Source organism: Nycticebus coucang, chromosome 11 (genome assembly GCF_027406575.1).
Source record: "Nycticebus coucang isolate mNycCou1 chromosome 11, mNycCou1.pri, whole genome shotgun sequence".
NCBI classification, from domain to species: Eukaryota; Metazoa; Chordata; class Mammalia; order Primates; family Lorisidae; genus Nycticebus; species Nycticebus coucang.
Genome location: NC_069790.1, coordinates 122,373,442 through 122,389,958, shown reverse-complemented (window position 1 = coordinate 122,389,958; position 16,517 = coordinate 122,373,442). Strand labels below are relative to the sequence as shown.

Genomic DNA, 16,517 nt, shown 5'->3' with positions numbered 1-16,517 from the left:
ATAATGTCAAATGAGAACTAACATCTCATCCAAAAGGGAATTAATTTCCCAGGTTCCCTGGGACCATAAAAATGAGGTCGGAATCCAAAAGGGAACATATCCTTCAGGTTCCCTGGTTCCAAACAGGGAACTCAACCATGACTTTAACTCCCAAACAGCATGTACAAACAAAAGCCCTGTTTTAGGTCAGAAAGGTCTGAAAATTTTTCCCAAAAGGGTGGATTAAAGGGTCTCAGTGTGTGCAACAGGGAACTTACCCAAACAAATGGCCAAGGCATTGAGATACTTCCCAAATCTATCCCTGCAACTGTGTCTGATTCAGAAAAGAGAAGTGTCTGGAGCTTAAACAGCTCTGGCAGCTGCTGGGATAGTCCCTCACTCTCTTCCTTGAGATAGTGACTCTTCTACCTAAGGTTTGACCAGGGGGCTACTCCTTGCTTCTTCCTACTGTTTCACCAAGGCACCCATGAGCCCCTCCAGGGTTGTGAAATTCTGTTAACAAAAGTTTTCTTTTGCAACTTTTCCCTGCAACTGAAAGAAGCCAAGGACAAATGGTTTGAAGAGAAGGAAAGAAGTTTCTAAATTTGCTGGCCATGTCCAATGAGGTAGCCAGAGTAATCTCTTAATGTACCAGCCTTCTAACTATTATTATATAAATAGAAATACAAAGCTTTTTAAAAGGGAAAGGATTCAGCTTCAGGCTATTGCCATTTAAACTACAGTTGATGGTTCCGATTGACCCCATCTCTATTGAAGACAGGCTCAGTGACCTTTAGCCATCTCCTCTAGTACACAACACTGCCCTGTTCAGTCCTCCTGATTACTGTCCTCAATCAGGAATGCAGGTTTTAGTTTCAAAAAAAAAAAAACAAAAACAAAAAAACGGTGAAGGAGTTTTAAAGAGACAGTGGGTGAAACATTTTTGCTCTTTTTTAGGCCTTTGCTTCTATGGGGCTGGTGCCCTACCCACTGAGCCACCGGGGCCGGCCCAGATTAAAGTATTTTAATGAGCTTTTCGTACATTACAAATGTGTGTCTTACAGTTTAAGTGACTCTTTTACCCAGGAATGATTTCACTTTGTGCATTGCTCCTTTGGAAGTGCTGATTCACTGAGCTATGTATTAGGGTTCTCCAGGGAAACATAGCCAGTAGGATATAGAGATACGTGTAAGAAGGGATTTATTATGGAACTGGCTCACATGATGATAGAGGCCACCAAGTTTCAGATACAAGCAGTCCTTGAGTTACAAACATCTGCACTTAGGAATGGAGGCCATTACAATCAGTCCCCAAGTTATAAACATCTGACTAACATTTGACTTGCACTTACAAACAAAAGGCTTTTACATATAGGTAATAGGTAAATGTACCTGTTCCAGCTTACATGCAAATTCAACTTAAGAACACGCCTACAGAACTTATCTTGTTCATAACCTGAGGGCTGCATGTATGCCATCTGCAACCTGGAAAACCAGAAAAGCCTGTGATATAACTTATTCTGAGTCTGAAGGCCTGAGAGTCGATGGTATGACTCACAGTTCAATGCTGAAGGCAGCATTGATATAAGTCCCAGAATCCAAAAATAAGGAGCTCCTATATCCAAGGACAGCAGTTGGATAGTCTAGCCCAAAAATAGAGGGATTGGATGATAGCCACTGGGATGGGCAGGTCATCTTTACTCTGTTACTAAGTCAAAGCCAGTATCTAAGGAAATACCCTCCCAGACACACCCAGAAATAGCGCTTCACCAGCTATCTGGGCATCCCTTAGCCTAGACAAGTTAACACAAAATTAACTATCAAACACAAAAATTAACTATCACAACTCCTTCAGGTTGAATAAGTTACTAGAAGGACTCACAGAATTCACCAAAAGTTGTTAGAGTCGTGGTTATGGTTTACTATAGCAAAAGGGTACTATAGCCAAGGGAAGAGACAAAATGGGGAAAAGTCTAGGAGAATTCCCTATACAGAACTTCCATTTTTCCTCTCCCAGTGAGCTCACAGACAGTGCTAAATTCTCCCAGTGACAATGTGTAACAACAGAATATGACCAACTAGGGGATCTCAACCAAACTCTTATCTTTACTGGGGCTCTGCCATAAAGACACTACCCACATAGCTGACCTTAGCCTCTAGCCTGCCCAGAGGATGGACCTGATATCATAACACCCAAAGCCCCCACCATAGACCACATTCTTCAGGATAACTGGTGTGGCTAAAGGCCCCCGGGTAAAACAAAGATATTTTATCAAGCAGGACATTCCAAGGGTTTAGAGATTACCTCCCAGGAGTCTAAGGCAAAGGCCAGACCTCTCTCTGGGCAAGGTTAAATTACTTACTTCTCAGTATACTTCCCATGTCATCACAAAATAATGCCTTTTTTGGCACTTCAAGGTAGAGTGCTGTGTGTGTCATAGCTCATAGCAACCTCAAACTCTTGGGTTCAAGAGAGCCTCTTGCCTCAGCCTCCCAAGTAGCAGGGACTATATTGGTGCCTGCAACAGTGCCTGGCTTTTTTAGAGACAAGGTCTCTTGCTCAGGCTAGTCTCAAACTTCGAAGCATTCCACCCGCCTTGGCCTCCCAGAGTGCTGGGATTACAGGTGTGAGTCACTGAGCTTGACACAAAAGAATGTTTCTAAATTTGTACTTAAGGGTCACAATTTTTTTTTTCTTTTGAGACAAAGTCTCACTTTGTCGCCCTCAGTAGAGAGCTGTGGCATCATAGCTCACAGCAACCTCAAACTCTTGGGCTTAAGCAATTCTCTTGCCTCAGCCTCCCGCGTAGCTGGGACTACAGGTGCCCACCACAATGCCCAGCTATTTTTTGTTGTTGTTATTGTTGTCATTGTTATTTAGCAGGCCCGGCCCAGTTCGAACCCCCCAGCCCCAGTGTATATGGCTGGCACCCTAGCCGCTGAGCTATAGGCACCAAGCCAAGGGTCACAACTTAATAAAACTATTTTTATTGCTTTATCAAGACATTCTTTGGTAAAACTGGTTTTGATCTGTGAGTGAGTGGTAAAGGATACAGTGTGCACAAATGCATTTATATGCCACTGCCTCGATTGTGCTTTCTTATCTTCAGTGTAAATGTCAACCTAGTCAGAAAGACAAATAATGTCTTATATTTTATTTTTAATATTTTTATGAAAATAGTTTTCACCATGGGCATGTCCTTAGATTCTTTGCTGTAACTATAAGCACCCTATTTGTATCTCTACCCTGTCTAGTAAAGTGATCTCATCTTCTAGAACTGGACTGCAGTTCTTTGAGAGTAGGTTGTCTTCCTCTTTGTAGTCTCCACTTTACCTAGCACAGTGCTTTGCACACAGTAAAAGGAATTCAACAAATACTTGTTCAGTTGATGTGTAGAACTTTTTCATCGCTTCAGGAAATCTTTCCAAAGCTTTTGATTAGGTCTTTTAAAAATGCAAATAAAAGGTGATCTTCCTATTTGTGATACACTTTTTTATTGCATAGAAAGGTTGTCATATTTGTGCCGATTCTCTAAAAACTTGAGAATTGGCTTTGATTACATTTCCTTCATTGACATTTCAATCAGTCATGGAATTGTGCCTCTTGTCCTAACTACTGTCATGGTACCTGTACTCCTCCAGACTGACGTGACAGGTTCCAGCCTGCTCTCCAAGTTTAGGTTTACTCTCCTCACATCTATCCCCTGGTAGCTGCTAAGCTAATCTGTTTGAAATGCAGGTAACAATAGCTGACAGTTACATAGTGCTTACTGTGCCAAGCACTCTTTAATATACTGAATCCTTAGTAACCTCATGAGGGAGGTATGTTTGTCACCCTCACTTTACAGAGAAGACCAAGTAATCCAGCAGGTCTGATTCTGGAGTCCCAACTGTCTACTCTTAGCTATGCTACCCTGCTTCTCACTGTGTAGCTTCAAACCTTCTGGTCTTCTCTACAAGCCAAAGATAAGCTCCTACACGTGGCGTCTGACACCTGCCATGCTCTTGACTTCTGCTTGGTGTTAGGACCTCATCTCCTGCCTATTTCATGCTACAAACTCTAGCAGTTCAAATCTGCTTGTAGTTTACCTACATATCATACTCTTTATACCTCTGCGCTTTGGCTGCTTGTTCCACACGTCTGCTACTCTGCCCCCTCTGCTGGAGGAGCTCCTTTGAGAATGATCAGGTGGAAGCTCCCCAAATAAGATTTCCTCTATCTTTTTCCTTTGTCCTTTTTCCCCTCCCCCAGATGAATTGACAGTAGAGTAGGACAGACAAATTAAAGCGGATAACTGTGTTTCAGGCATGGTATGTGGTAGCTCACACTTGGAATCTTAGCGTGTTGGGAGGCTGAGACTGGAAGATTGGCTGAGGCCAGGAGTTGCCTCAGCAACATAGTGAGACCTCCATCTCTATAAAAAATAAAGAAATTAGCCAGACGTGGTGGCACGTGCCGATGGTCCCATCTACTTAGGAGGCTGCGGCAGGAGGCTCAATTGAGCACAGGAAATTTTTGTTTTTTGTTTTTTTTGAGACAGAGTCTCACTATGATGCCCTCAGTACAGTGCCACAGCATCACAGCTCACAGCAACCTCAAACTCTTGGGCTTAAGGGATTCTCTTGGCTCAGCCTCCCAAGTAGCTGGGACTACAGGCGCCCGCCACAATGCCCAGCTATTTTTTTGTTGTTGTTGCAGTTGTCATTGTTTAGCAGGCCCTAGCTGGGTTCAAACCTGACAGCCTCTGTGTATATGGCCGGCACCCTACTCACTGAGATACGGTGCCAAGCCTGAGCACAGGAATTTGAGGTTGCAGTGAGCTGTGCTTATGCCAGTGTACTCCAGCCTGGGAACAGAGTTAAGACCCTGTCTCAGGGGAAAAAGAAAGGTATAAGGAAAGTAAGTATATTATAATTAGCAGCTTGTCCTTACGTCCTAGTCTTGACTGTCCAGTCTTTTGAGAGGAGAGACTTATTTTTATACCATCAGTGTTTGGTTTGTAAATAAAAAGTGCAAAATTTATGAATAAATGAACAAAGTATTTCTCCTAAATAGCATTTTCTTTTTCTCTGCAAATCCCCCAAATTATGAATTCTTTTCTCTTAGAATTTTGGAAAATTACACACATATAAATTTGTAGGATTTTGTTATTTTTTAAGTAATGAATTTTCTTTCTCTTTTTTCTCTTGTAAGCTCCTTGCCCGACTTGAAGGTAGAAGTTCCTTGAAAGAAATAGAACCAAATCTGTTTCCTGATGAAGATTCACCTGTGCATGGTAAAAACTCAACCTAAAATGGAAATACCATGTCATAAATTAACTTTTATAAAACAGTATATGACAAACAGATTATGATATCTGAGTCAGATGAGATGAAGTTTGGCTTATGTGCAGTAAATCTACAGAATATACATTAACCCTCCTCTTTATCCTAACACATAATATTTATAGTTTTCTTATTACAGTTTATTGTTTATTCTTTCTCTTTAGAAGTTTGTAGAATTATTGGAACATCCTTAGGTACCTACTCAGTACCTCTACACTAGGGAAGACTTAGAAGATAATGTGCTCAGGTTGTCCTGGGTTTTTAATGTGTAGCAACTTTGTAGACGTATATTGTACCCATTTAAGTGTGGAGTTCGCTGATTTTTAGTGTATTTACACAGTTGTACAGAAATCTATTTGATTGATTTTAGAACATTTTTATCACCCCATAAAGAAGCTGATGTCTGTTAGTTGTCACCCCTCATTTCTCCATGCCTCTCAACCCTAGGCAAATAATCTGCTTTCTGTCTCTGTATAGCTTTACCTTTTCTGGACATTTCATATAATTAGAATCATACAGTATGTGATTACTTGTGACTGACTTCTTTCACTTTGAATGATTTGCACTGAACTGTATAATTCATTGTTCAACGTACTATCACAGTATCACCGTTTTTATATTGGATAAAAAACATTTAGGATAACATTTCATTGTATGGGTATACCACATTTTGTGTATCTTTTTTTTGAGACATAGTCTCAGTTCATTCTTCTTCGTCTGAAGTTTTTTTCTTTTTATTTTTTTTCCTGTTCTTCCTTTGCCTATTCTCTTTCCCTTTGCCTCCCAAGTAGCTGGGACTACAGACGCCCACCACAACACCCGGCTTTTTTTGTTGTTGGTAGAGGTTTCACTCTGGCTCACTCCTGCTCATACTGGTCTCGAACCTCAGAGACAATCCACCTCAGGCAATCCGCCCGCCTTGGCCTCCCGCAGCACTGGGACTACATGTGTGAGCCACCACTCCTGGCCCCAGCTATTTTTTGATTGTACTTGTCATTGTTGTTTGCCAGGCCCGGTGTAGTGGTTGGCGCTCTAGCTGCTACAGGCATCAAGCGTTTTTTTGTTTGTTTGTTTGTTTTTTGTGACAAAGTCTCACTTTGTTGCCCTCAGTAGAGTACTGTGGCGTCATAGTTCACAGCAACTTCAAACTCTTGGACTCAAGTGATTCTCTTACCTCAGCCTCTCCCAAGTAGCTGGGACTACAGGTTCCCGCTACAGCACCTGGCTATTTTTTAGAGACGAGGTCTCGCTTTGGCTCAGACTGGTCTCGAACCCATGAGCTTAGGCAGTCCACCTGTCTCAGCCTCCTATAGTGTTAGAATTACAGGCATGAGCCACCGTCTCCAGCCTTTGTGTATCATTTTATCAGTTAATGAGCATTTGGGTTGTTTCCTATTTTTAATTATGAATAATGCTACTATGGTTATCTTTGTACAGGTTTTTCTACACGTTTTCAGTTCTCCTAATAGCTAGGACAGGGATTGCTAAGTCATATGACAGCTCCAGTGTAATCTTAAGAGAAACTGCCAGACTCTTTTCCAGAGTAGTTTCACATTTTAACTTACCATCAGGAATGCAGATTGTGATGGTTCCAACATCCCACATCCTGGGAGTAATTGTTTTACTGTCCTTTTGTTTACAGCCCTCCTAGTCTGTTGTAAGAAGTGATATTTCATTTTGATCTACATTTCCATGATGGCTGATGATGTCGACTCCCTTTGCCACGTGCTCATTGGCCATTTGTTTACCTTCTTTGGAGAAAAGTCAGATCCTTTGGTCATTTAAAACACTGTGTTATTTGGATTATTGCATTTTAAATGCTTTTATATAGTCTACATATCTCTTCTCAAATGTATGATTTTGGAAATTTCCAACCCCATTCTGTGGGTTGTCTTCATTGTTTTCAGGGCATCCATTGAAGCACCAAAGAGTTTTCTCCTTTAATATTCTCCATAAATATTCAGTGAAGTCCAGTTTTATCTAAGTTATCTTTTCTTGTTCCTGTTTTGTTGTCATATCTAAGAAGCTATTACCCAATGCAAGATCAGGAAGATTTATAGCTTGTTGTTACTGGTTTCTGTTTTCATTCTTTTTTTTTTTTGAGACAGAGTCTCACTATGTCACCCTCTGCAGAGTACTGTGACGTCACAGCAACCTCAAACTCTTGGGCTTAAGCGATTCTTTTGCCTCAGCCTCCCAGTAGCTGAAACTACTGGCATTCACCACAATGCACAGCTTTTTTTTTTTTGTTGCAGTTGTCATTGTTTAGCAGCCAGGGCTGGGTTTGAACCCGCCTGCTTCATCGTATGTGGCCAGCACCCTGAGCTACAGGCGCTGCCCTTCATTCTTTTCTGATTGGAGAACATGCTTCTGTGATTTCAATGTTTTTAAGTATTGAGACATATGGTATTACGGCCTACCATATGTTTTTGTTTTTGTTTTTTGAGACAGAGTCTCACTCTGTTGCCCTTGGTAGAGTACGATGGCGTCATAGCTCACAGCAACCTCCAGTTCTTGGGCTTAGGTGATTATCTTGCCTCAGCCTCCCAAGTAGCTAGGACTACAGGTGCCCACCACAACATCTGGCTATTTTTTGTTACAGTTTGGCCGGGGCTGGATTCAGACCCGCCACCCTCGGTATATGGGGCCAGCGCCCTACTCCACTGAACCACAGGCACCACCCCCATACTTTTTTTTGTTTGTTTCTGTGTTTTTGAGATGGAGTCTCACTTTGTTGCCCTCAGTAGAGTGCCTTGGCATCATAACGCAACAGCAACCTCAAACGCTGGGGCTCAAGTGATTCTCTTGCCTCAGCCTCCCAAGTAGCTGGGACCACAGATACCCACCACAACACTGGCTGTTTTTTAAGAGAAGGGGTCTTGCTCTTACTTAGGCTGGTCTGGAACCCGTGAGCTCAGGCAATCCACCCACCTGAGCCTCCCAGAGTGCTAGGAGGCTGAGCCACCGTGCTGGGCCCCCTACCATATGTTTTATTCTAGAGAATGTTCAATGTGCAATTGAGAATGTTATATAGTCTCCTGTGGTTGGGTTACAATTACTGGATTATAAGTAACTAATTACTGGATTACAAAATCCAGTAATCCTGCTTCTGGGTATATATTCAAAAGAATTGAAAGCAGGTTCTTGAAAAGATCCTTGCATATTCATAGCAATGTATTACAGTAGCTAAGAGGTGGAAAAAAATTCAAATGTCCATCGATGGCTAATGAAGTATCTATGTCACTGAGTCTTGAAAAGGGAGGAAATCCTATCACGTATTACAACATGATGAACTTTGAGGACATTATGCTAAGTAAAATAAGCTAGACACAAAAAGTAAAACTGCATGATTCCACTTACATGAGGTATCTAAAGTAGTTAAATTCATAGAAACAGCAATTAGAATAGTAGTTGCCAGGGGCCTGGAGAGGGTGAAATGTAGTTGTTCAATGGGTACAGAGTTTTAGTTTTGCAAGATGAAAAAATTCTAGAGATCTGTTTCATGCAATGAGAATATAAACACTAGTGATCTGTACACTTAAAAGTGGATAAGGTGGTAAATTTTATGTCTTGTTTTTATCACACACAAACATACAAAAGCTCTTTATTTTCTAATAAGTTATATTTTAAACGATTTTGTCATATAGCAGGATAGCCCTTTCTGCTCTCTTTTGGTTACCACTTGCATAGTACAGGAGAACCTCTAAAACTTGACCATTTAAAGGACTGTAACAAACTGGTCAACCTATGGAGGTGATCAACATAAGGAGCCTAGGCCTATTGTACTGAGAACATGGGGTGCCTATCTGGTCCGTGAAAATTAGATCAATTTAAGGAGGTGGTCAACTATGGAGGTTCTATTGTATATCTTCTTCTCTCTTTTTATCTTCAAGCTTTTCCTGACTTAAGGATTACTTAAAGTGTATCCATTGTAAATAGGCTATAGTTCAATCATGGGTTTTTTATTCCATTCTGCCCATCTAATCTATTTATAGTTAATGTAATTGCCGATAGGACAGAGTTCATAGCTGTCACATTGCTGTCTGTTTTGTATGTCTTACGTCTTTTCTGTTTCTCTACTCTTCTTTTGCTGTTATCTTGTGTTAAACCATTTTAATTCTCTTATTATTTTTACTACATTTTAAACTACATTTTTACTACATTTTACATTTTTACTACATTTATTTTCCTAGTGATTGCCCTGGGATTACAATTAACATCTTAATCTATAATAATCTAGTTTGGATGCACATGACCTTAATTTCAATAGTTTTATAAAAAATTCTGCTACCGGGCGGCACCTGTGGCTCAAGGAGTAGGGCGCCAGTCCCATATGCCGGAGGTGGCGGGTTCAAACCCAGCCCCGGCCCCCCAAAAAAAAATTCTGCTACTGGGCTCGGTACCCATACACAGTGGTTATGGCACCAGCTACGTACACCGAAATTGGTGAGTTCAAACCTAGCCCGGGCCAGCTAACCAACAATGACAACTGCAACAAAAAATAGCTGGGCGTTGTGGTGGGTGCATATAGTCCCAGCTACTTGGGAGGCTAAGGCAAGAGAATCGCTTGAGCCCAGGAGTTTGAGGTTGCTGTGAGCCACAGCACTCTACCAAAGGTGATGTAGTAAGACTCTTGTCTCAAAAAAAAAATTCTACTGTTATGGCTCTCTTCCCTGCTTTATGCTATTACAAATTATGTTTTTATACATTGTATGCTCACTAACATTATGCTCACTAATTTTATATTATTACTTAATTAAAATTATTACATAATGCTTAAGAATAGTTATTTCTTAAATCAGGTTGATGAAAAATAAAACACATTTAAACTGTCTTTTGTACTATGTATTTATCTATGTGGTTACAATAACCCATGATCTTTATTTCCTTATTTGGATTTGCGTTATTGTCTACTGTCTTGAAGGACTTCTTCAGTACTTTTCTTTTTTAAAAATTTATGTAAAACATTTTTTTATAAAGACGGGGTCTCACTATGTTGCTCAGGGTGGCCTTGAACTCTTGGGCTGAAGCCATCCCTCCCGCCACCCCCCCTTAACCTCTCAAGTAGCTGAGACTGCAGACATACCACCAAGTGCCTGGCTTCCCTTTCACATTTCCTATATTGGCAGAATTGTTGCCAGAATTGTCAGTAATGAAAGATAAATTTTGATCAAATATGTTAGACAAAAACTGAGCTTTGTATTCTCCGTATGGAGGGATATTATTATTAAGTGCATCTTATGGAAAGGACATTAATATGTTAAAATGGGAATTTGCAGCACAACTTTAAGAATATTATAGAAATTTTGAAAAAAACAGCATCATGTTTTTCTTGGCCATTAACAAAAATATCTACTTAAAACTGTAGATCCTATATGGCTACAAAATTAGCTAGATGAATACTCCTTTGGAACAACAGCAGATATGAGGACTGGGATTTATGAGGGTTATTTATCAGTAACAGTAGTTATCAGAAATTGTTGAAGAAAAGCTTAATTTGCCACAGTAAAAATCTGGGCGTTATAGGAGTTTCTAATGCTGTTGTAAACATTTTAAAATCTTTTGTAGATAGTAATTTTTAGTACCATGTACCAATTCATTACTTCTTCAATACTGTAATGATTATAATCTGCAAAATCAACATATTTGTCATATAGTTAGTATATTGGTACCAGGATGATGCAGTTTTTGGCTTTTTCTTTCTTCTCCTTATTTTGGAGGATCTTTAGATTCATAAACTCTTTCTGACAATCTGTTACCCAAACTCTTTATAGTGTTCTATTTGTAAGAGTAACTGTCAAGGCCAAACCATCCAGATTTTCTGATTTAGTTTAATATTTTCAAGTGCCAAACCATAGGGATTTTTTTTTTGCTACAAGTTGTCATTTTCCATACTTTGGCTGGACAAGGATGCTATTTTTTGTAACAGCTCACAGAAACATATAAGAAAAAAAGTGAAAAGGATTATGTCCCCTCTAGAGAACATATTTGGTTATGATTTTTGATATTAATGATTAAACAGTAAATGTTTATAAAATCAGTAAAACAGATTTTAGTTCATCATTTAACATATTTGTAGGGAATTTAGTTCAAGAGCCTTGACGACACTATTCATGTGTAACTTGCGAGTTCGCAGATTTTACTTCCCCAGTAGTTATACTTGTAAATGATTTTTATTAATTTTGTTTGTTTGTTTTTGAGACAGAGTCTCACTATATCGCCCTCAATAGAGTGTTGTGGCATCACAGCTCATAGCGACCTCAAACTCTTGGGATTAAGCGATTTTCTTGCCGCAGCCTCCCAAGTAGCTGGGACTACAGGCGCCCGCCAGAACGCCCAGCGATTTTTTGGTTGCAGTTGTCGTTGTTTAGCAGGCCTCTAACCCGCCAGTCCCGGTGCATGTGGCTGGCACCCTACTCACTGACCTATGGGCACCAAACCTTATCTATTAATTTTAATTAATCTATTTATTTTTAGAGATGGGGTCTCGCTGTGTGGCCCAGGCTGGAGTGAAGTGATATAGTCATAGCTCCTCACAGCCTCCAACTTCTGGGCTCAAGCAATTCTCCCACCTCAGCCTCCTGAGTAGCGGGGATTATAGGAGCTGTGCCACCATGCCTGGCTAATTTAAATGACTTTTATACCTACTTTGGTATTAATGTATAAAAGGACAAGAGTGTTGTTATCTGCCCAGTGATTTTTTTTTTTTGAGACAGTGTCTCAAGCTGTTGCCCTTGGTAGAGTGCCGTGGCATCATATACCTCACAGCAACCTCAAACTCTTGGGCTTATGTGATTCTCTTGCCTCAGTCTCCCAAGTAGCTGAGATTACAGGTGCCCGCCATAACACCCGGCTATTTTTTGATTGTAGATGTCATTGTTTGGCAGGCCGAGGGTGGATTCAAACTCACCAGGTCCTATGTATGTGGCTGGAGCCCTAGCTACTGAGCCAGCCCATTGATCTCTTAACCAAGGATTTAGCCTTAAACAACTTTGCCTCAGTTTCATTTGTGCCAAACAAGGCATCTCAGTAAGGATACTTACCTTAATTAATTAATGTACGGGTTTCTCACATGTGGATTCAGAAACTCTCATTAAATCATGTAAGTAAATGCTTTCAAGTACTTAGTCTTCTGAGTTATGATGAATGATGTTTATGCTCATCACTACTCTCTCCCAGAAAATACTTGGCAAACTTTTCATTATTTTCTAATTCTGGAAATTCCAGAATTATCCAGAGATACCTGGAGCTATCTCACAGTTACCTCCTGACCAATATCATCTATTTCTCTTTCCCTATGGAGTCCCTTCCTTTGCACCACAGAATTTTTTACATATCTTTGCCTTAAATTATCATTTGACCCTTCCGTCTTATGAAACAATTGAAGGTTTTACTTTTGAAATAATGTAAGGCATACAGTCCATTTTCTAATTGCTCATATATTCCTAACTTTCTGCAGTCTGATTTCCATCGTGGTTGCTCCTCTAGTACTAGCCCACGAGGGCCGGATGCAGTGGCTCACGCCTGTAATCCTAGCACTCTGGGAGGCCGAGGCAGGTGGATTGCTTGAGCTTTTCCTACCTGAGTGTTATTAGGATCAAATGAGATTGTGTGAAGAAGCTCTTTTGAAGTGTCAAGTACTCTGCTATGGTTAGTTACTGCTGATCAGTCTTTTCTGGCTACTTTCTGGGGAGAGGAGGAGGAAGAGGATCTCCAGTCTGCTTATTGGTTTTCCCAGCTTGTTTTTCTGGGTGGTCCATTGTGTCCTACAGACCACTTTCAGATTAATCTTTGTAAACTGCTTTCAACTTTCCTTTACTACCATTAATACCGGTTCTATGTTAACGTTCTTCGCCCAGTGCATGTAGTTTATTCTGTTCCTATAATTTAGAGCGGTAAAAGACTTGAAGGGTTTTAGCTTATTTCCTCAGTAATATTTAATAGGAGAGGGTAAACTGTACATCAGGGTCAAATATAGGTTTGGATGCTGTGTTAACTTTTAATAAAAACGTTGAAGCTGTCGTCCTAGGTAGAATGCCGTGGCATCATAGCTCATAGCAACGGCAAACTCTTGGACTCGAGTGATCCTTTTGCCTCAGTTTTTTTGTTTGTTTGTTTTGTTTTGTTTTTATTTTTATTTATTCTTTTTTTATCCGCCTCCCCCCATTTCTATTTTTAGTAAAGATGGGGTAATTTCATTCTTTAAGGCTGGAATAACTTTTTTTTATTTATTTATTTAGAGATAGTGTCTCACTGTATCGCCCTCTGCAGAATGCTGTGGCATCACAGCTCACAGCAACCTCCAACTCCTTTGCTTAGGCGACTGTCCTCCCTTAGCCTCCAGAGTAGCTGGGACTACAGGGACCCACCACAACGCCTGGCTATTTTTTGTTGCAGTTTGGCCAGGGCCAGGTTTGAACCCGCCACCCTTGGTATATGGGGCCGGCACCCTACCCACTGAGCAATAGGCACTGCCCCGGCTGGAATAACTTTTACAATTTTTATTAAAATAAGTGGGCGGTGCCTGTGGCTCAAAGTGGTAGGGCGCTGGTCCCACATGCTGGAGGTGGCGGGTTCAAACCCAGCCCCGGCCAAATAAATAAAAAATAAAAAAATAAAAATAAAATAAATAATAAATGTAGAATTGGCGGCACCTTTGGCTCAAAGGGGTAGGGCACCAGCCCCATATGCTGGAGGTGGCGGGTTCAAACCCAGCCCTGGCCAAAAACTGCAAAAAAAACAAAAAATAAGATAAATGGGCCGGGCGTGGTGGCTCACACCTGTAGTCCCAGCACTGTGGGAGGCCGTGGCAGGTGGATTGTCTGAGCTCAGAGGTTCAAGACCAGTATGAGCAGCAGTGAGCCAGAGTAAGACCCCATCTCTACTAACAACATCAAAAACAGCCAGCACCACCAGAGGAAGAAGAAAATCAACAAAAAAGGAGTACTTCAAACATAGAAGAATGAACAAGCACACTGACATTAAAAATTAAAAAAAAAAAAATTAGGGCAGCGCCTGTGGCTCAGTTGGTAAGGCGCCGGCCCCATATACCGAGGGTGGCGGGTTCAAACCCGGCCCCTGCTGAACTGCAACCAAAAAATAGCTGGACTTTGTGGCGGGCGCCTGTAGTCCCAGCTACTCGGGAGGCTGAGGCAAGAAAATCGCTTAAGCCCAGGAGTTGGAGGTTGCTGTGAGCTGTGTGATGCCATGGCACTCTACTGAGGGCCATAAAGTGAGACTCTGTCTCTACAAAAAAAAAAATTAAAAAAAAATGTAGAATTGCAGTTTTGTAGGATTATGGTAGAAATTGGCGGAAGTTTTTATATGCTATCTGACAATATGATATTGTGGCAACTTGGCTAGATTTATTATACATTATTTGTGAATCCTCTGGTATATAATGGTTTGTTTGTAATATTAGAAAATAAAGTAGCTGAATTCTTAAGACTGTAATTTAGTTTGGTTGGATCTAAGAATCTACATTTTTTTTTTTTTTTTTTTGTAGAGACAGAGTCTCACTTTATGGCCCTCGGTAGAGTGCTGTGGCATCACACAGCTCACAGCAACCTCCAACTCCTGGGCTTAAGCGATTCTCTTGCCTCAGCCTCCTGAATAGCTGGGACTATAGGTGCCTGCCACAACGCCCAGCTATTTTTTGGTTGCAGTTCAGCCAGGGCCTTTGAACCTGCCACCCTCGGTATATGGGGCCGCTGCCTTACCGACTGAGCCACAGGCGCCGCCCAAGAATCTACATTTTTTAACATGGTGATTCCAATCAAGTGGTTCAGTCATAAATTAGTAATAACAAACCAGCAAGAATTGGAACATCAGTGTTTAGGGTAGATTTTGAAAAGCCGTGGAAGCAGGTGTATTATTATTTAATTTGTGCTATCCTCAATTAAAGAGAGTTGGTTGGTAGAACCTATATAGAAAGACATTTGGAGTCTTTAAAGTTTAGAGTAGTCGGTCCAATCAAGCAAGGCTGTTGAGGGGAGCAGGGAAGTTTAGAGAAGTTGGCTTTGATTTTTAATGCTAGGAATGTAATTTATAATGCATTTGGACACTGTTTCAAGAGATACTCAAATGGTAAAGAATAGCTTAAGGTAGTTTGGGAATGTATAAGGACGTTTTCAGTTGAAGGATAATACTGGCTTTTAGGGCCTGAGAGCCATGGGCTCTTACCATCTATAAAGTGTGAAATTACAAGTATTGTTCTACCCATAATTTCAATAACATTGAGAAATCTTAATTAGGGATTTTTTTCAACTGCATGTAATATAAGTCCAACTTCAGTGGCTTACCCAGGTAGAGGCTTATTTTCCTCACATCCTATGTGGTAGGCTGTACATAGCTGCTATGGAGTTGCATATTGTTTTTTGCCTTTTAAAAAATTTATTGTTCTGGGGCGGCGCCTGTAGCTCAAGGAGTAGGACACCGGTCCCATATGCCGGAGGTGGCGGGTTCAAACCCAGCCCCGGCCAAAAAAAAATTATTGTTCTTAGCAAATTAAAATAATAATGAAACCAACTAACAGATTCTTGTGAGAAAAAGGGGTTGCATACTGTTATTCAAGTCCCAGGCACTGTGTCTTCATGCTTCCCCATCCCTAGGGTATACCTTTCACATCACTGTCTCTAGATGCCTGCTCTGCCTCTAGAAAACAGCAGCAGGGCAGAAGCGGCCCCTACATAGGAAAGCAAAACCTAGCAATCCACACCAGACATCAGCTTGCCTCTTACTGGCTACAACTGTATTTGTTACCTGGTGCCCTCTCTTTATAAGGAAGACTAAGAAAAGTGTTTTTTTTTTTTATTGTTGGGGATTCATTGAGGGTACAATAAGCCAGGTTATACTGATTGCAATTGTTAGGTAAAGTCCCTCTTGCAATCATGTCTTTCCCCCTAAAGTGTGAAGGAAAAATGTTTTTTAGGTGGAGACATTGCCTTCCCTCTCACACTATGAAAAAGGAGAGATGGATGTGGTGTTATCAATTATCAGGCATGGTATATACCACAGTAATCAGTAGCACTTTGACAGGCCCTGGGTCTGTGGCACTGTATTACATGTCTGGCATCACCTGTGGATCCTTCTGGAGAGGATGGATCCCCTAGGTTCGTTTCAGCCATACCACTCTATTTTAAAATCATTTCTTCATGCTAATTAACAGCTCCTTTCTCAGAGGTGAAATATAATGATTTATTTTTCATTTCCTT

General features: G+C 40.8%; 1 protein-coding gene across 3 annotated transcripts in view; it reads left to right on the top strand.

The window, feature by feature from the left end:
• The window catches only part of XRCC2 (X-ray repair cross complementing 2), a 132,971-nt gene that overhangs the window by 12,105 nt on the left and 104,349 nt on the right, over window positions 1–16,517 (top strand). For all 3 annotated transcript variants that reach the window (XR_008372942.1, XR_008372943.1, XM_053553975.1), the window contains exon 2: window positions 5,174–5,255. Coding sequence is in view for 1 of the 3 variants with exons in the window: in XM_053553975.1 (XP_053409950.1) it covers window positions 5,174–5,255 (82 nt within the window). In the remaining 2 variants the exon portion in view is untranslated. The remainder of the gene's footprint in view (window positions 1–5,173; window positions 5,256–16,517) is intronic.